Source organism: Pituophis catenifer, unplaced genomic scaffold (genome assembly GCF_029215685.1).
Source record: "Pituophis catenifer annectens isolate HBS135680 unplaced genomic scaffold, rPitCat1.0.hap2 SCAF_1, whole genome shotgun sequence".
In the NCBI taxonomy this organism is placed as follows: domain Eukaryota; kingdom Metazoa; phylum Chordata; class Lepidosauria; order Squamata; family Colubridae; genus Pituophis; species Pituophis catenifer.
This window is the reverse complement of record NW_027256881.1, coordinates 16,193,200-16,212,925: the sequence shown is the minus strand read 5'-3', so window position 1 is coordinate 16,212,925 and position 19,726 is coordinate 16,193,200. Positions and strand designations below refer to the sequence as shown.

The following is a 19,726-nucleotide window of genomic DNA, read 5'->3' as shown; positions in this document are numbered from 1 at the left end:
AGTGCTGTTATAACTTCGAACTGTCACTAAATGAACTGTTGTAAATCAAGGGCTACCTATACAGATTGAGAAGGAGAGACATGGACATACAAGAAGCAAGCAGAGAATGCCTAGTCCATTTCTATGGACAGGCATTAATATCAAAGGAGTCTTGTCCATTTTCTCTATGTTGTTGTTGTTAGTTGCGAAGTCATGTCCGACCCATCACGACCCCATGGATAACATTCCTCCAGGCCTTCCTATCCTCTACCATCCCCCGGAGTCCATTTAAGCTCACACTGACTGCTTCAGTGACTCCATCCAGCTACCTCATTCTCAATCATTCCCAGCATTAGGCTCTTCTCCAGTGAGTCCTTCCTTCTCATTAGGTGGCCAAAGTATTTGAGTTTCATCTTCAGGATCTGGCCTTCTAAAGAGCCATCAGGGTTGATCTCCTGTAGGACTGACCAGTTTGATCACCTTGCAGTCCAAGGGACTCGCAGGAGTCTTCTCCAGCACCATAGTTCAAAGGTCTCAATTTTTTAGTGCTCAGCCTTCCTTATGGTCCAACTTTCACAGCCATACATTGCAACTGGGAAAACCATAGCCTTGACTATATGCACTTTTGTTGGCAGGGTGATGGCTCTGCTTTTTAGTATGCTTCTCTATATTTGTAAGCAATCATCTATTAAATAATAGCAATAGCACTTAGACTAATATTCCACTTCACAGCGCTTTACAGCCCTCTTTAAGCAATTTGGGTCCTCATTTTACCAACCTCAGAAGGATGGAAGGATGAGTCAACCCTGAGTCAGTGAAGATTGACCTCCTGGCAGTCAGCAGAATTAGGCTGCAATACTGCACTCTAACCACTGTGCCACCACGGTTCCTGTAACAAGTTTCTTTGAGGAGGCATCTCCCAAAATTCTACTAAAAAGAGGTCAGACATACTGATGAGGGGTAAATTCCTTTCAGTGCTCATGATATCATCTAAAATGGAGATTAAAGAAGCAATAAAAATCATTGGAATTGGAAATTTCAGAGACAACCTACCTCTTTCTGCCAGGTCCTCTTGATGTTGCCTTCATTTTACTAATTTTAGTAGCCCTACTCACGTTATTCATTTTTATAGCCCATTAAGTACACAGCTTTAAGTTGTCCATTGCTGTGCATGTATTAAAATCATCTTCCCCCACATCTTCAACACCATCCAAGGACAGTCCCGGATATGTAAAATATATTAAGCTTTGACATCCAAGGGGAAGTCAGGTGACTGAGGGACTTGAAATGGTGAGAGGCAGAAGACTCAGCAGCAGAGGTGACAAATTTCATGCTGGCACATTTTTTTTTTTTTTTTTGGCCAGCTTAAAGATAGATTAAAAAGCACTTCAGCTCGGGGATATATAATATTCATTAATTTATGAATTTTATTACTTATGTTTCTTTCCCTTCAGGGTCTCCAAGGCAGCCTCTCTCTTAATTTTTGTCCTCAAAACAAAAACACTGGAATACGTTGGGCTGAAAAGAAGTGATTTACCAGTGAGGGCAACTTGAAGCTGGCTTTTCCTAGTGCTAATCCAATCCTTTAACCAACATACCTTACTGGTTTTCTTTTATCTACTTAATGCCAGGCCAACCTGTGGAACATGCTGCATCTTGAGAAACACATCCATTGCCACAGTAAATACCTGCCCTTTCAATTCAAGATCTCCAAGACAAAGAGCATACATCTTCATTCTTTTCCTGAAATAAATCACCTCTAAGTGGCATCCAGAGAATGCCAGTCCAGGTGAGACATTTTACAACTCCCCTCCCTATTGACTTCTTTGTTCAAGTTGATTCGCTTGCTTGCTCACATTCAGTTTACCTCTCCCTCTTGAAAACTAGCCATACCTGTTTGCTGCCATCCTCCCTTGCCCCTTTTTATTGAGAAGAATACACAGTTGTCCCGAAGATGGATGAGATGTGTGGGCGAGGCCTAATAAGGCAGGACCACAAGTGGGGTGGTGAGGAGAGGGAAAAAAGCGTCTCAACTCAACTCTTCCACAGATACTTTTGCAGGACAGGAAAGGAGACATGATGATGGAAGCGCTGGCAGTCTCCATGGTACTTTTGATCGGGATAACAATCAATGCCACCCGTGCAGGAGGTAAGAGGGTTGTTGCTTGGCTGTTGTTTCAGTGGATTCCATGGGAAATTAATGAAATCCTCATTTGGAATTGAAGGTATAAAAGATAAGGTGCTACATCTTTCATCGAACATCCTCAAGCTAAACGGGCATTCCTCAGCCAAATTGCAAATTCTTTAGGGTAGGTGGGAAAAGGATGTTGGCTCTGTGTCAATATATTGCGTGAAACCTGGCGGAAGATGGAGGGAAGAGAGAAATGTTCCCACAACATGCTAATTTTGTGGGGAAAAAAATTATAATTTGTTCCCACAAATTATTATAAGAAATTATAAGAAAATAAATAAATTATAATTTATTTCTTGCTAAAAATGTTTTGGTAAACCAGTCAGTGTGGTGGATATATGGTTCAATGTATTATGCCGATCCAGAAAATTAATTAAATCAGCAATCACATTGTGTGAACACGGCCTTTGGATTGCAATTTCTATCTCTTGCTAATTATGATTTATTCTTTTAATGGGCAGATTATTAACAAAGCCCTAGATTTTCACCGTTCACCGGGGAAATATTAATCAACATGTAAGTGATTTGGTGGAAAGAGAATGAACAATGATTTGTATAGAGACCTTTCCTAAAATAAGGTAAAAAATCAGGACCTAATTATGAAAAGGTCCCTCCATTCTCCATTTTCTATTTTTAAAGAAGAAAAAAATTGGCATTTTTTCAATGGCATTTTTACACTTTTGAGAAAATTTTAAATTAACAAATAGCATAAACTGTCACAGGCAACAACCTGGTTCAGCAGATCTTGACATGAAACACATGAAAGCAAAGTGGAAAAGCTACTTGAAAGCTGATCAATGGAAAATGTTCCCACTTCTTTAATAATTAAGACAATGAAGGATCTTTGTAATACATTTAGTAATCATAAATCTAACTGATGTCCTAGAATCCCAAGATTTATATGGACAATTTTCTGATTAATGTCCTCTTTAATTTTGTTGGTAATATGCTTATTCAAACATCTAAAAGGACAAAGAGTTTCTCTTTTAAAAGTAAGATTTCTTTCCAGATAAACTTTGTTCCTATTCTATTTTTGTGAGAGACAACTAAAGTTATGGTTTGTGATGTAATAAACAAGGGTGTATAACCTTCATTTATTACAGGGTGTTCAAATTAGTGTTGACTTTGGGTGATTGCCTAGACAAATCCCTGCAGTTTTCTTAAGGCTGCAGTGGTGGAATTCAAATAATGTAACAACCGGTTCTCTGCCCTAATGATTTCTTCCAACAACCAGTTCACCAAACTGCTCAGAAGATTAACAACCGGTTCTCCCGAAGTGGTGCGAACTGGCTGAATCCCACCACTGGCTATGGTTCAATATTCTAAGACCATCTCCAAGTGTTCATAGTCTTGACTGCTATGCTTGACCAGTGGCACAGTGGTAAGAATGCAGTACTGCAGGCTACTTCGGTTGATTGCCAGCTGACTGCAACTTGGCAGTTCAGATTTCATCAGGCTCAAGGTTGACTCAGACTTCCATCCTTCCGAGGTCGGTAAAATGAGGATCCAGATTGTTGGGGGCCATATGCTGACTCTGTAAACTGCTTAGACAGGGTTGTAAAGTATAGAAGTCTAAGTGCTGTTGCAATTGCTATCCCAGCCACCATTCTCATGGATGGTTGGCTGCTGAGTCTTCACATTCTGAGCTTCCCTCATGTGCATCTAACTCAGCACAAGTTTACCTGCAACCTTAGCTTATAGTCAGCCCCCCACCCACCCTCTGCTTTAAATGCACACACAAAAGGCACCTGGGTAAGTGCAGTGAGTTTTGACAGATTTCTAAACTAGGAGTTTCTGGAGCAAGTCAAGATTTTTTTCAGAATCACATTGTGCCTTCGTGTCCAGGGAAATACGCTGTAAAAGAAAACCTTATCACGAGTTCGAGAAGTTTGATTAAACTCACGAGAAGGTTTTCTTTTACAGTGTGTTTCCCTGGACACAACGGTGAGGAAAGCGACGGACTTGAAAGGTAAGACCTGCGTCCCGCTTCTCACCTGCCCCACCTGCCACCCCCAAACTGCATCCCTAAAGGGGGTGGGTGGCTAAGCAAGGGGTAGAAGCCAGGGGTGAGTTCTACTTACCTTTACTACCAGTTCACAATGGTTGCTTTCTAGCGAATCTAAATCGCACGGCACAGCTGTTCCCCCCCCCCTCGCTGTTCTACTTACCTTGTGAAGCCTTTTTTCCCCATGCAAAGCGTGTGTTTGGTGTACAGTGTGCATGGGCGCATAGCATGCTTTTAGCGCCCACCGCAAATGCGTGGGCAGCGAACCGGTGGCAATCCGCAGAGGATTTCACCACTGCTGAAGACCGATCATGTCACCCCTAAAGCTTCTGTTTGTTAGGCTAAACATATTGTACCTAGTTCATTGTATGAACCTTTATCATCTTTGTTGCTCTTCTTTACAATCCAGGATTTTTAATTTTACTTCTTGGATTTTTTTTTTAATTTTACTTCTTGTCTTATAGCAAGATGAATGGCAAACAAAGTTAATAAATAAAAATAATATTTTTTTTATTTTACTTATCATCAATATTGTAGCAACAATAAGAATAGCACGTGGGAAATACTTTCTGTTTTGGTAAAAAAAAAAAAGTCTTTCAACAGCGGAGAAACAGCTTTCTTGGATGCAAAAATCTGAGGCCTCACAAATATTTCAAATAGTTTGGACTTGAGCTTCAAGCAGCCCACAACATAACTACTGCACTCTAGTTTCCAAACTGAAGAGTTCTTTCTCTGCACAGCTCAGATTTTAATCACATCACCCTTCCCTTACTCCTTAGCTATTTTAATACAGTTTTGATAAACAAGAGGTGTTACGAGAATCGTTTAATTTTTTTTGTCTCCGATGATTAATCCATTGCAGAATGCACTATATCAGGGGTGTCAAACTCAAGGCCCGGGGGCCGGATTCGGCCCATGGGGTGCTTAGATCTGGCCCGCGGGGCTGCCCTAGAAACAGCAAAGGACCAGCCCATGGTGCCTCTGCCAGTGAAAACAGAGCTCAGGAGGACTGTGCATGGTCGTCCCAGGCTCCATTTTCAGCCACGACGGCCTCCTGCTGCCCTCTGCCAGTGAAAATGGAGCTGGGGGGATGTGTGTGGCCCCCTCGAGCTCTGTTTTCACTGGCAGAGGGTGGCAGGAGGCCATCATGACTGAAAACAGAGCTCAGGAGCTGTTTTCACTGGCAGAGTGCTCGGGCCACCACAGACGCCCCCGACATGAGTGACGTCAATCTGGCCACGCCCACCCTTGCCACGCCCACCCCAGTCCCCGAGGTCAAACACAACCCTGATGTGGCCCTCAATGAAATCGAGTTTGACACCCCTGCACTGTATGGAGAAGCTGTGGGCACTGAATGGAGAGAAAAACTCACTTTGTTTTCTTCTTTTTTTTTTCAGACCTGGTTGACTATACCCCTCATCTCACTTCTGAGGAAATGGAAGGGAAGATCACTGCTTCCACTTTTGCCCTACAGCAACCACGTTGTGTTTTCAACAAGGTTGTCGATCCCGCTGATGTTATCTGGCTGGTTGTGGCTCTTAATGAAGGTGTGTTATGGTTCTAAGCAATGCACTACTAATATTTTCTAAAAGAGAGGGAATAACCAACCTCAAGTGGCCCCTTCTAGAGAAACAGATCTACATCACAGTTGCAATTACTATATTGATTGATTGATTGATTATTTATTTATTTATTGATCGATTGATTGATTACTGAAAAAATACTAACCCCATTTAAACTGTGTAAAAACCAGGTGATGTGGTCAGTAACCTTACTATGCAAATTAAATTCCTGTGCAGTGCTTTTTGAGTCGTATCAGCTGTGGTGGTGCAGTGGTTAGAGTGCAGTACTGCAGGCTACTTCTGCTGCCTGCCGGCTGCCTGCAATTTGGCAGTTCAAATCTCAGCAGGCTCAAGGTTGACTCAGCCTTCCATCCTTCAGAGGTGGGTAAAATGAGGACCCAAAATTGTTGGAGGCAATATGCTGACTCTGTAAACTGCTTAGAGAAGGCTGTAAAGCACTGTAAAGTGGTATATAAGTCCAAGTGCTATTTTTGCATAGAACAGCCCTCTTTTCTATTTAAAAAAACCAGCCCTCTTTTTAAAGATTATTCTTGGTTCGAAGATAATGTATGGTTACAGTCTCTACTGTATGATCCAGTTTAGCTCCAAGATAGAACACTCCATTAGATAAAGCTTTGGAAGTGCCATTATCACTTCAGGTGGGACTGGATGAGGAATTACAATCCCCAGTTTCCAACAGTGTGAATTAAAATTCACCAGCTAATCAAAGATTTTCAGAAAGGGGATTAGAGGAGGGTGGGAATTAAAAGAGGTATTAAGCCTTCATTAAGATCAACAGTTTTATCTTATTTTTTATTCCGAGACAACCCTCCAAACAGGACTTGGACATTTCAGGGTTGTACTTTCCAGTGACATTGCAACAACATAACCCATCTCCCAGAGGTGAAATCTACTTACCTTCCCTACCGGTTCGGAAGTGGTCCTGCTGCCCGCGCACACAAACCCTCTGTGCATGCGCAAACCCTTTTGCACATGCGCAGAGGGTAGAAAACAGGTTACTTCCTGGTTTTAAGCAGGAACGGCGACCGGGCAGGTGGGTGGAGCCTCATGCTGCCATCGCTACCGATTCTCCGAATTACCCGCTGCCATCGCTACTGGTTTGGCTGAAGCGGTCCGAACCGGTAACATTTCACTCCTGCCATCTCCTCATCCCCAACTTTTTCACTCTGGCAATGTGCATAGACGTGTTCCCAAATGAACTTAACAACTGCAGCGTATGAAAGGAAAACAGCTGGGCTGGACCTCAACTGAATGTTAAGGGAATTTATGTTATCGCAAGAAATGATTGCATGCCATATGTGCAGAAATGACCTCTACTAGGTTATAATGGTCCAGGATTCCTGCACTGACAATGAATTGCAAAAGAGATTAAATTGATTATAATGGTAGTAATAATAAAGTCCTGGCTTTTTTCCAGATACAGTAGGTTAGTTTCCATCCAGCACATTCTCAGTTTATCTTTTTTTTAAAAAAAAATAATATTTATTAAATTTCCAAAGATTAAAATACACAGTAGAAAAAGAAACGTAATACACAAAAAAAAGCAAGAAAAACGCACACACACACACACACACACACACACACACACACAACCAAAAAATATAAACAACCAAAAACAAACATATCAAAATTTCAATACTAATAACAACTTTTCTGCATTGGTATCTCTAGCCTATTTAACCTCTTTACACAAATTCTACTTCTAAATATCTGTATCTTAAACTTACATCTTTATCTCAATTATCTTGACTTCTATTTACAATTCGATCTCATAACAAAAACAGTTTTATGTTTACTCTCCAACCAGGAATACCATTTATTCCATATTAAATAGTACTTGGTGTCCTCCCTCTCCTTCATTTCCATAGATAATCTGTCCATCTCTGCACATTTGTATATTTTTTTTATTATGATTTGATCTGGAGGGGTGTCTGATTGTTTCCAATTTTGTGCTATCACAATTCTACTTGCTGTTAGTATGTGTAATATGATATTTTGTATACTTTTCTGCATTTTCCCTTCCAGAATACCCAGAAGAAACAATTCTGGCTTTCTTTCTATCTTCTGCCCTGTTATTTCATCCAGCCATTTTTTAATCTTGTCCCAAAATTTCCTAATCTTAGGACAAGTTCACCACATGTGGTAGAATGTCCCTTGTTTGTGTCCATATCTCCAAGAATTCGGAGACCTATTCGAGAACATCCTGGCCAATCTCGCTGGTGGCAAATGCCATCGGTAGAACATTCTCAGTTTATTTTTATGGTCAGAACAGAGCAAGTATTTAGGCTGCTCAGATTAGACACCAACAAAATAATATAGGTTGGTGTCAGTGGTGGGTTGCCCCCGGTTCGGACCGGTTCGCAAGAACCGGTAGTAAAACTGGCGGGAGGCCCTGCCCACTGCCCCGTATGTCATCATCAGCTATCTGCGCATGCGCAGAAGTAAGGCACGTGAGCGAGCGATCCCGTTGCGAACCGGTAGTAAAGGTAAGTAGAACCCACCCCGGTTGGTGTTAATCATAAATATCAGCAAACATCAAAACAGTTAACTGGCAAAGCTGGACAAAAGGCAGGCAAAAGCACAGAATGTGAGAAAGAGGAACAACAGGCAGTGATTTATATTGTCTATACATCTAACTACAGGTAGTCCTCAACTTACGACCGGTCACTTAGCAACTGTTTGAAGGACCAATCCTTTATTATTTGTTAACTTAATTTTGTTGTACATTAACGAATGTCACTTGTTTTGTGAGATGAATGGTATTTAAATTTGATGACGATTTGGTGGATAAGGCATGATGGATCCATCACTCACAACTTCAGCTTTATTGGAATGGAGAAATAACCATTTGCTCTTTGTCCCTCTAGCTGTGAAGAGTTTCAAAAATCCCAAAACGCCTGGGGATCTGCCTTACCAATCTTTTGCCAAGAATTATTTTTACATGACTTTGAACACCACGGTATCAAACTACCCCTGTCCAGAAAAAAGCGATGATATTGCCATCCTGCGTGTGGGAAGTGAAACCGAGTGTGTTGCGGATCTTTGGCGGCCAGATTGTAATGGTCCCCTCCCAGGCCCCGGACCGTACAGGTGAGAAAAGAATATTAAAAGTTTCCCTGAAGTTCTTCATAACTTATTTCTTCATTGTCTAAATTAATATCAAAATAATATATGTCCATTATACAGAATTGGCATCTTTGAACTGTGGTGCTGGCGTAAATTGTAGCATATATTGTTTGTTATTGTTTTTAATCATGGGGCCAAATTTATATATATCTTTTTAATTGTGTTTTAATGTTTGTAGTTTATGCTTTTACTTGGCTGTTCACAGCCCTGAGTCCTCAGAGAGAAGGGCGGTATACAAATTTAAAAATAAAAATAAAATAAAATGAATAATATATCATGGTCACCCAGAGTAACTAACAGAGAAGTGTCAAATCGTATAAAACCAGACACATCACTGGAAGTTAAAAATCATAAGACTACGTCTGATTTACTTTCACTATGTTATGTGTGTGAATTCTTTGGAGAAGGCAATGGTGCGAGGAATGGTAGACAAGGAAGAGGAAAGCAAAGAACACACTGGCTTGATAACATCAAATTTGATGCAAAGTCGAACAACAATTTTGTTCTTGAATTTTCCAGTGTTTTGTAACAATAGATCAAAAATTTATTCTTCTAAGAAAAGAGCTCAATCAATTATTTAGGTTGCAATAGTTTGTCTTAGGAAATATGGGCGTAAATCACTAACAGGATTCCTTGTCAAAGGGTTATTTCTCCAAGAACCTTGGACCACAAAAAATGACTAATTGGATGTTGACACTTAAGGTAATTGTGCTACATTTCCTGTTCATTTCTTGTTACAAGCCACCTATTTGGGAAGGAATGAGAAAGGGTTTAGTAGCTACATTCTAAGCCAACATGGGCGCTGGGTGATTGGAAGAAGAGAATCCAATAGAAGATTCTGGTGGCGCAGTGGTTAGAGTGCAGTACTGCAGGCTACTTCAGCTGACTGCTAGCTGCAGTTCAGCAATTCAAATCTCACCGGCTCAAGGTTGACTCAGCCTTCCATCCTTCAGAGGTGGGTAAAATAAGGGCCCAGATTGTTGGGGGCAATAGGCTGACTCTGTAAGGCTGTAAAAAGCACTATGAAGCAGTATATAAGTCTAAGTGCTATTGCTAGTGCTATTGCTATTTTAAAACTGTGATTTGCCTATTTTAGAACTTACACTACAATTTTCAGGTACTTCCTTTATTGATCTGGGACAATCAATCATCAGTCTATCAATCATGTGTTCTCCATCTCAGAGTGAAGGGACAAGGGTCAGTTTTGATGCTCATGTTCAAAGGAGGGTCCAAAAACCAGAATAAAAGGAAGGTGTAGGTCTCATCTGGCCCAGGAGCCACTGGTTCTCCATGCCTACACCAAGCCTGCCATACCACACCAAATTATGAATCAGTTTCACACACAAAAGTATATCATTTTTCTTTCTCCCCCTCCCTGTTGTTCAGGGAGAAGGTTTACATGTAGAACCTTAACTCCCTGTGGAGGTTTTCTACTGTTGTTGTGGCCCGCCAGTCGCCAGCGGAGCTGGCAGGAGATTCGGACAGTGAGGAGATTGGGGAGGAACATGGGGCAGTCCTGGAGTCTGGGGAAGGCTCTGATGAGGGCTCTGCGTCAGAGGCAGAGAGGGGGCCAGGGCCATAGGCCAGCTATCAGCTGCCTTCGGAGTCAGACAAATGAGGCAGATGAACAGCTGGAGGCTGTTCCCAGTGTGCGCATGAGCAGAGTTGCCAGACGAAGGGAACAGCTAAAGAACAAGGGTCGACCTGGGAGTAAGGCCACAGATGGACAATGAATGGCCCCTCCCAGAGGGAATAAAAGAGGAGCAAAAGGGGAGTGGGCTTTTGCAGGAAACAATTCGGTCGGTCGGTCGGTCGTTCTGTTCAAGAGTGTGAAGATCTGTCTGTGAATCTCAGAGACTTTGTGCCAAGTCTTTCCTTGCACAGCACTGCATTTGGAAAATATTTACATGGCAGCTTTCCAAGCTAGATAAGATCTGTGGTCATAAATTCACCTTTGAAAGATTGTTTGCCAGGCCTTTGCTGAAGGTGAATGAGAGGAATTCACTGTTTGTTTAATAACAGGGGTTTTGTCGGGACCAGGAATCTGCTAGGTGCTTTTTGGGGAAGCCTAGGTCAGAACAACTGTTTGTTTATTTTTTTAAAAAAAATCTTTTCTATTCTAGGAGGGGGGTGGCAGGAAGCTCTGCTCTGTATGCCATGCACATTAAAAGCAGGCGGAGCTTTGATCTGATGACCATCTTGACTTTTTGGGACACTTTGCAGACACGCCTGCTCTAATCTCTGGTCACTTGCCTATTCTCCACCATGCTTGCCTTCTTTTTACAGCTGATGTTCTTGTTAATGACACTTGTTCTGAATTGCAGTTGTTTTTAATGAGGTTGTTTTATTTTTTGCCTTGTAACACTGGATGGTTCTCCCCTCCATTATCCTTTTCTCACATCTGTATTTCATTCCTCTTTTTAATTATTAAATTAATAGTTAAAAAGCAAATAGAAATACAACTTACATTACTAAATTAATGTTAGCCGCGGGGTAGACATTTGTTAATTAAATTAACAAGTAAGGCAGTGTGGTTATTGGGCAGCCCCCACCCCACCCCAAGAATTCTGAAATTTGGCATTTAAAAGGCAGCTAAGGTGGGAAGAGAATGGGGGTCCACATGTGACATAGCTATTTGGTTTTTTTTTTCCAAGGCAAGAATCCCATCCATGTTAATGGTAGAAATTAGAATGGCCTTACCCAACCAATGTTGGTCACAAGCATCATACTACAAACCCCATACTTCCCAGCCTCACTGCGTGGTGAAGTCAAGGGCATGTGGGAAAAAAGATCAGGCAGGAACAGTTGCCATTTATTGGGGGGGGGAAGCAATTACTGACAAATTTTGGAACACCTTCACTGTTACTGACACTCAGAGCCTTCTCTTTCTAGGGTCAGATTCCTGGCAATCAATTCAACAGGCGTCGTCGTAAAAGAATCAAAATGGTCTGATCCCATCACACTGATTCAAGGTAACTAGAAATGGGTATCACTAGCATCACCTGTCACATATCCAGCCTGTTCAAATCCCATTCATTTTGGTCAGACAGTCACACTTAGCCTGGCTAGGTGGCTCAGTGGCTAAGACATTGAGCTTGTCGATCAGAAAGGTCAGCAGTTCGGTGGTTCAAATCCCTAGTATAGGTCTCCTGCATGAGCAGGGGGTTGGACTAGAGGACCTCCAAGGTCCCTTCCAACTCTGTTACTGCTACGTGGACCTACCTCTGCAATACTTCATGTACACTAACCTGAAAATAAGCATTAACTTCAGCTGGGTTTCTTTCTGAAAAGGAGCGAAACCATTGTATATTGAGTCTGCCTTTCTCCTCTGAGAGGGTTAGTTTTAGTATTGTGATTTTTGCCACTATTAGTTATTTTCAACTCTCTGAAAACTCCCTGGTGTTGCTTCACAAGTGGGCAACCTTAGACATTGGAATTAGACATTAGGGTTAGTTTCACTGGGTGAAACCAAGCTTAATAGCAGTAACTGTGAGAGGGATCTTGAGCAGTGTGCGGCGGCAGCCAAAAAAGCCAATGAAATCCTAAATTGCATTAACAGAGGGATACAATTAAGATCAAGTGAAGTACTAATACCACTCTATAAAGTCTTAGTAAAACCACACCTAGAATACTGCATCCAGTTTTGGTCACTACACTATAAAAAAGATGTTGAGACTATAGAAAAAGTGCAGAGAAGAGCAACTAGGGTGATTAGGGGCAGTAGTGGGTTTCAATTTCATTTGTTAACGGTTCACTCGTGGGCACGCACAATGCTTCTGTGCATGCGCAGAAGTTTCAGCACATGCGCAGAGACGTCCGGCAGGGTGGGCGGAGCCTCCTGTCGCCGCCACTACCGGTTCGCCCAATCCGAGGTGAACCGGTAGCAACCCACCACTGATTAGGGGATTGGAGACTAAAACATATGAAGAATGGTTACAGGAACTGGGCATGGCTTGTCTAGTGAAGAGAAGGACCAGGGGAGACATGATAGCTGTCTTCCAAAACTTGAGTGGCTGCCACAGACTGAAGAAAGAAATATTTCAGGCAGGGGTGAACTGCTCCCGGTTCGGACCGGATCGCCCAATCCGGTAGCGATGGCGGCGGGTGGTTCGGAGAACCGGTAGCAAAAATCCCTGTGCCCCCCCCCCCCCCACCATGCCCAGCTGGGATCGTCAGAGGCTTTTCGAAGCATATTTTTCTGCAACCTCTTCTTCCGAAGAGATGGTAAAAAAAAAATGCTTCGAAAAGCCTCTGATGATCCCAGCTGAGTTGCCTGATCGGCAGAGGCTTTTCAAAGCATTTTTTCTGCTGAAAAAATGCTTTGAAAAGTTAAAAAAAAAAAGGTGGCCACGCCCACCCAGTCACATTACCACCCCCTCACCAAGCCACACCCACAGAACCAGTAGTAACAAATTTTGCGTTTCACCCCTGATTTCAGGTATTACAAAAACTATTCTATTCTGGAGAAAGGAAAATTCTTCTAAGATGGCATCTTGAAAGGATTACATGATAAAAATATAAATTTGTTTTTTACCAGGGAGAAATCCTGATAGAATTGTTGCCAAGCCCAGAAGGCGGAGAACTGAGACAAACGTCATTATTACCATCCTCTCCATCCTCTCTGCCATTCTTGTAGCTGCTCTCATTGCCGCCTTCATCTATAAATAGTATGTTTCATATATCTATGAATATATGTACACACACACATCTATCTACCTATCTACCTACCTACCTACTACCGTGTTTCTTTCCAGACACAAAATAACAGGTCTTATTTTTGAAGGATTTTTTTTTTAATTTGATTTATATGCCGCCCTTCTCCGGAGACTCAGGGCGGCTTACAGTGCATTAAGCAATAGTCTTCATACTTTTGTATATTTATACAAAGTCAGCTTATTGCCCCCACAAACTAGGTCCTCATTTCACCTACCTTAGAAAGGATGGAAGGCTGAGTCAACCTTGAGCCTGGCGAGATTCGATCTTATTTTAATTGCAGACAGCTGGTGTTAAATTACAGTGCTTCTGTCTGTTGAGCTATCCAGGCTCCCGGATGTCTTACCCACTTATCTTAGGACCACTGCAGCTATGCTTCCACGCCTGACACCTGTTGCTCCAGTGTGTGACTTCTGCGGCCGCTTGTGGCCGCTCGCAGCCAACACCGCAAAGCTTGTTGCACCAGTGCTGCCGCATGTGGCAGGAGGTTGCATGGCACATTGTGCCATTGAGCAGTGGCATTGGCATGATGAGCCTCATGGCATCCTGCCACAAACGGCAGTATCAGCGTTATGCACCACGTGGCATCCAGCCATGAGCGGCCGCAAGCAGCTGCAGAAGTCGGGCAGTGGCATGACAGGTGTCAAGGCATGGGAGGCCTAGCTGCAGCGGTCCTAATGTAAGCGGGTGCAGGGCGCATGGGGCAGTTGTACCCCCTCACCCCCATAGTAGCTTGATTTTTACATCTGTTCCTTGCCCCATCTTGTACAACTAGATGGTGGGCAAGGCTTAAATAGGACTTATTTTGGGGGTAGGGCTTATATCAGGCTAGAGCTTGTTTTCGGGGTAGGTCATATTTTTAGGGAAACATGGTGTATCTATGTATGCGTATGTATTTTTCTTGACATTGTGAGAAAATCCACACATTTCACTAGAACACAGATTTGCTTGCTTTTAGGGATAAGAATCTAGCCATTGTGATTTGTATACCATTATTTACAGCTTAGTACAGTGCGTGAGGCCAGCCAAATGCGGTTTACTCAAAACCACGTTTAACAAACATTTGGCTCAGCAGAATAGACAAACTTGTCCATCTGGAAAGTCCTCCCAACCGTGAGGGGAAAAGATTCTTGCTGAATCTGGACTGAATGGAGTGGACCAACTCGTCTAGGAAATGATGAATTTAATTTAATTTAATTAATTCAATTTATATGCCGCCCCTCTCCTAAGATTTTCTATACTGTGGTGGAAGTTCTCCATAGTCTTTGGTAGGTCTTCTCCAAATTTGATACCTGAGATTCTACAAAGTGGGAACCTTCTGTACCAAAAGACAACATTTTTCTCTGAGGTGATAAGCTGTCCTTCAAATGGCTTCTCGAAACCTAAAGGCGCTGTGGGAAGGCTGCCATAAAACAGATGGGGAAATGTCAATGTTCTTCAACTAGTTGTCTACTAGGTAGGCTAACCCTATTATCTTGTGTAATTTCTAAGCCCTACATTGTATACTCATTTTCATTCTTTCGCTGCCTTTCTTTTCCACAGTTCCAACATTTGTGACAAACCGATGTCTGCCGATTTTGTGGGAATACAGGATCCAACCATAGTACGCTACACCACTCATCAAATGCATGATCGGTTGTCCATCAAGTAATGAGCTCCTACGTTGCTGAGGATTAGTCAGTATTTTCTTTCCTTTTCCTGCCTGCTTCCGGTTTCATTTATTAATTGCAAACTTCCAGTTGTGTTTTATGTTTGAAAAAGGGCTGCCACAGGGCTGAAATCTAAAATTTGTTACTACTGGTCCTGTGGGCGTCGCTTGGTGGTGGTGGGGGTAATGTAACTGGATGGGCGTGGCCAACTTTTTTTTTTACTTTAAAAAAAATGCTTTTAAAAGCCTCTGACGATCAGGCAACTCAGCTGGGATCGTCAGAGGCTTTTAAAGGAATTTTTTTTCCTAAGAGGAAAAAAGAGGTTGCAAAAAAAAAAAAATGCTTTGATGATCGTGTGACTCAGCTGGGCATGGTGGGGAAGGGGGTGCACAGGGATTTTTGCTACCGGTTCTCCGAACCACCCACCGCCATTGCTACCGGATCGGGCGATCTGGTCCGAACCGGGAGCATTTCACCCCTGACGCTGCCGTGATGATATGAGTTTGACACCCCTGGAGTAGATGATCAATGTTCTTTCAAAATTGTTTGCCTTCCTGGATTGAAAAATTGATTTGTAATGTGATAAATATATTGGAAATATTTCTTTTATCAATAGAGACATAAAACCTGTGAAAAAGGTTATCATTTGTGCCCATTTTCAAAAGATGTAGTCCTTAATGGAACTGCATAGTTCTTAATGGAACTGCATCTATATGGATGGAAGTATGCAATGGGGTATCAAGATCATGTGAAGTGTTAGTAACATTTTATAACGCCTTGATAAAACCACTCTTGGAATATTGCATTGAGTTTTGGTTGCCACAATAAAAAAAAAGATGTTGAGACTCTAAAAAGAGTCTAAGGAAGAGTAATAAAGATTTAGGCAACTGGAGGCTAAAACATATGAAGAATAGTTGTGGGAATTGAGTTTAATGAAAAGAAGGAATAAGGGTGACATGATAGCAGTGTTCCAATATCTAAGGGGTCGCCACAAAGAAGAGGGGGTCAACCTATTCTCCAAAGCACTTGAAGGCAGAACAAGAAGCAATGGATGGAAACTAATCAAGGAAAGATCCAACCTACAACTAAGGAGGAAATTCCTGACAGTTAGAATAATTAATCAGTGGAATGATCTGCCTCCAGAAGTTGTGGGTTCTCCAACACTGCAAATTTTAAAGAAGAAATTAGACAATCATTTGTCTGAAATGGTATAGGGTTTCCCGCCTAAGCAGGGGCTTGGACTAGAAAACTGCCAAGGTCCCTTCAAACTCTGTTATTCTGTTAAAATACTTATTATATGAGTTTGCCTAACTTGTAAGCCATGGCATAATGGGAGTGGGAAAAGATGAGTTGGTTCTATGATTAACAGCTAAACATCATACAACCCTCTAAGCTCTTAGTTTAGCTGGCCCAATGCAATCATTTAAATAGTTTTATCTCTATCTATCAGGTAACACTAAACAATTATTCTTGCTTAAGGTGCCAAGAAGACCTACAAAATGCATTCTTTCTGGGCTACGTATTCATATGCCAATCTATCTTTGATCGGTCATTGGTAGAGTCCCTTGATTTATTTGTATCTCAGGAAAAGAGGGGGACAATTGATATACTTATGATCAGCGGCCTCAAAATATTCTCATTGGTCTGTAGCAATAGCAATAGCACTTAGACTTACATATTGCTTCATAGTGCTTTAGAGCAGGGGTCTCCAACCTTGTTCCCTTTAAGACTTGTGGACTTCAAATCTCAGGATTTGAAGAACTCTGGGAGTTGAAGTCCACAAGTCTTAAAGGGAACAAGGTTGGAGACCCTTGCTTTAGAGCCCTCTGTAAGCGGTTTACAGAGTCAGCTTATTGCCCCCAACAATCTGGGTTCTCATGTTACCAACCTTGGAAGGATGGAAGGCTGAGTCAACCTTGAGTCAGTGAAGATCAAACTGCTGGCAGTGGGTAAAGTCAGACTGCAATACTGTATTCTAACCACTGTGCCACCATAGCTCCAGTAATGAGAACATTCCATTTTGTTAACCAACTAGGACAACGGTGGGACAGCAGGATCACTAACATATTCTGCAGACATAGCTGAAGAATCTTTGGAACGAAATACCAGTGTGTGCTACAATCCATGAAGACAAAAAAATAAAAATAAAATGATGAAACCTGGGTCATGATGTCAGAATGTAAATCCTAGCTATAAAGGCAATACAAGATGGGATCCACCTCTAATTCCCATTACAATGTAATGTTATATTTATTCTGATGTTAAAAAAAAACTTGAAGGGGTTTGTAATAGGATTTCTCTGTTTTAAATCATTTGTTTTTGTAAAGCAAAAATTACGAATATTATTAAGAGTAAATTTATATTCTTTCACAGCCAAGATATGATTGTGTTATTTTTATTGCATTTCCCAAAGGAGAATTTTTTTATTGGATTTTTAAAAATTGGATCTCACAAGGAAATTAATTTTCTTGGTTGGAGACTCACAGCACTCAACACAGTGGTGGGATTCACCGGTTGTAATTACACATAGTAATTAATGTTATTGTGAAAAGCTAAGAAGCCATTAAGAAAGTGTAGGAAGTTAGCACCCACCCCTCTCCTAGAAGAATGAAATATTTTAGGAAATATTAAAAAGGCAGAATATATTTCCCTGGATGAGAAATGGAGAAACATGTTTTAAAGACAAAGCAGCTTCCTGCCCCCCCACCTCTTTGTCAATGGGCCAGAGGCAGAAACCCAATCCCCCCCCCTTTGTCAATGGACCATCATCTGCAACACAATAGGATCCATCTAGCAACAGAAACTCATCACATGGCACCTGGGAAGATTGCATCAGCCAGCAAGCTAAGAACCCCCGCCCCCTGGGAGTCTGACAACCAATCAAGATACTCTTCCTGTGCCCCAGGAAGTTCAAAGCTCAGAGAGGGCATAAAACCAAGGCACGCTCAGCATCTTGCCCCTTTTTCTGTTCAGGAACTCAAACCATGTGATCCTGTCCACCATTAAACCATCTTTCCAAGCATCTTTTTCCCCACTTGGATATTTCTTCCAACAAAAGAATTCTGGCAATTAGTGTGCATCAAATGCAAATCCTATATACAGTGAAATAACACTTCAAGTTCTTTTCCACCTCTTCCTCCTGCCCAAACTGGCTGGAGGTCCATTTCTTTGGGCAGAAAATCTGGTTTTCACCTATCTTTTGTTTTGGCCATGATCTCACATCTGGTTGCTTTCCTCTGCCTGCATAAGAACTTATTTCCACTAAGTGCTACAACAAAAGTGCAGTATTAGAAATTTAAATTTGTTCATGGTGAGAGTAGGGATTATCCTGGGATAATCAGAATATCTTATTTCCTACAAGAATGTAGGAAGGGTCATAATAGGAGTGCTTTCCTGAGTCAAGTGTTGCATTCAGTAAGTAGAGTTGCATGGTCTTGGAAGAGGTAGAATGAAACCAAAACTATATGTGCATTTATTTCCTTTGTGTTTGCATTATTTATAGTTATGAATAATTAATTGTTATTCATTATGTCTCCCTTCTATAGCATTAAAAATTGAGAAACAGCATCTCAAATGTGGAGGGAGAGAGGAAAGAAATGTGATTTGTTCATTTGTCTCCTGAGTTACACATATGGCTTCTTAAAATAGCCCACAGCACAATGATTAAATCCAGAATCTAAAATTATCCAGCTGGACCATCAGGATATTATAATATAGGTAGTCCTCGACTTATGACCACAATTGAGCCTAACATTTCTGTTGTTAAGTGAGACATTTGTTAAGCGAGTTTTGCCCCGTTTTACGACCTTTCTTGCTACAGTTGTTAAATGAATCACTGCAGTTGGTAAGTTAGTAACCCGGCTATTAAGTGAATCTGGCTTCTCCATTGACTTTGCTTGCCAAAAAGTCACAAAAGGGGATCACATGACCTTGGGACACAGCAATGGTCATAATTATGAATCAGTTGCCAAGCATCTGAATTTTGATCACATGACCATGGGGATGATGCAAAGGTCATAACTATGAAAAATGGTCATAAGCAGTGATGGGTTTCTACCGGTTCGCCCTGGTTCGCGCAAACCGGTAGTGGTGGCAGTGGGAGGCTCCGCCCACCCGCCCGGACGTCATCACGGATGCTCTGCACACACGCACAGTTGCAGTTCTGAACTGGTAGCGAAGGTAAGTGAAACCCACCACTGGTCGTAAGTCACTGTTTTCAGTGCCATTGTAAGAGTCACTAAACAAACTGTTGTAAGTCGAGGACTACCTGTATGTTTATAGGACTGAGATTTTTATAACCGCCAATATGTCTCTTATGGATTTCATATTCCTTATGTTGTTGATTTTTTTAATGTGTTTTAATGACTGCAGTAATCATTTTATTTTAAAAATAATTGAATTGTCCCTAAAGCTAGCCTATAGTTATACATAAAGCTATGCCCAACCCCCAAAGGGGATAAAGTTATCCTCATTGTTCTGT

The 19,726-nt window shown here is 41.7% G+C and overlaps 1 protein-coding gene across 1 annotated transcript; it reads left to right on the top strand.

Annotated features, from left to right (window-relative positions):
* The first annotated feature begins 1,680 nt into the window (after positions 1 to 1,680).
* On the top strand, positions 1,681 to 15,248 carry LOC139318465 (uroplakin-3b-like). Its single transcript, XM_070945930.1, has 7 exons — positions 1,681 to 1,768; positions 2,041 to 2,128; positions 5,573 to 5,722; positions 8,626 to 8,848; positions 11,777 to 11,856; positions 13,422 to 13,551; positions 15,140 to 15,248. Exons 1-7 carry the CDS (start codon positions 1,757 to 1,759, stop codon positions 15,246 to 15,248), a joined length of 792 nt encoding a protein of 263 aa, XP_070802031.1. The 5' UTR covers positions 1,681 to 1,756.
* Positions 15,249 to 19,726: the final 4,478 nt, after the last annotated feature.

Coding starts and splice junctions, on each gene's coding strand:
- LOC139318465 (XM_070945930.1), top strand. Junction 8,849..11,776: donor CCAGGCCCCGGACCGTACAG/GTGAGAAAAGAA, acceptor TTCTCTTTCTAG/GGTCAGATTCCTGGCAATCA. Junction 11,857..13,421: donor TCCCATCACACTGATTCAAG/GTAACTAGAAAT, acceptor GTTTTTTACCAG/GGAGAAATCCTGATAGAATT.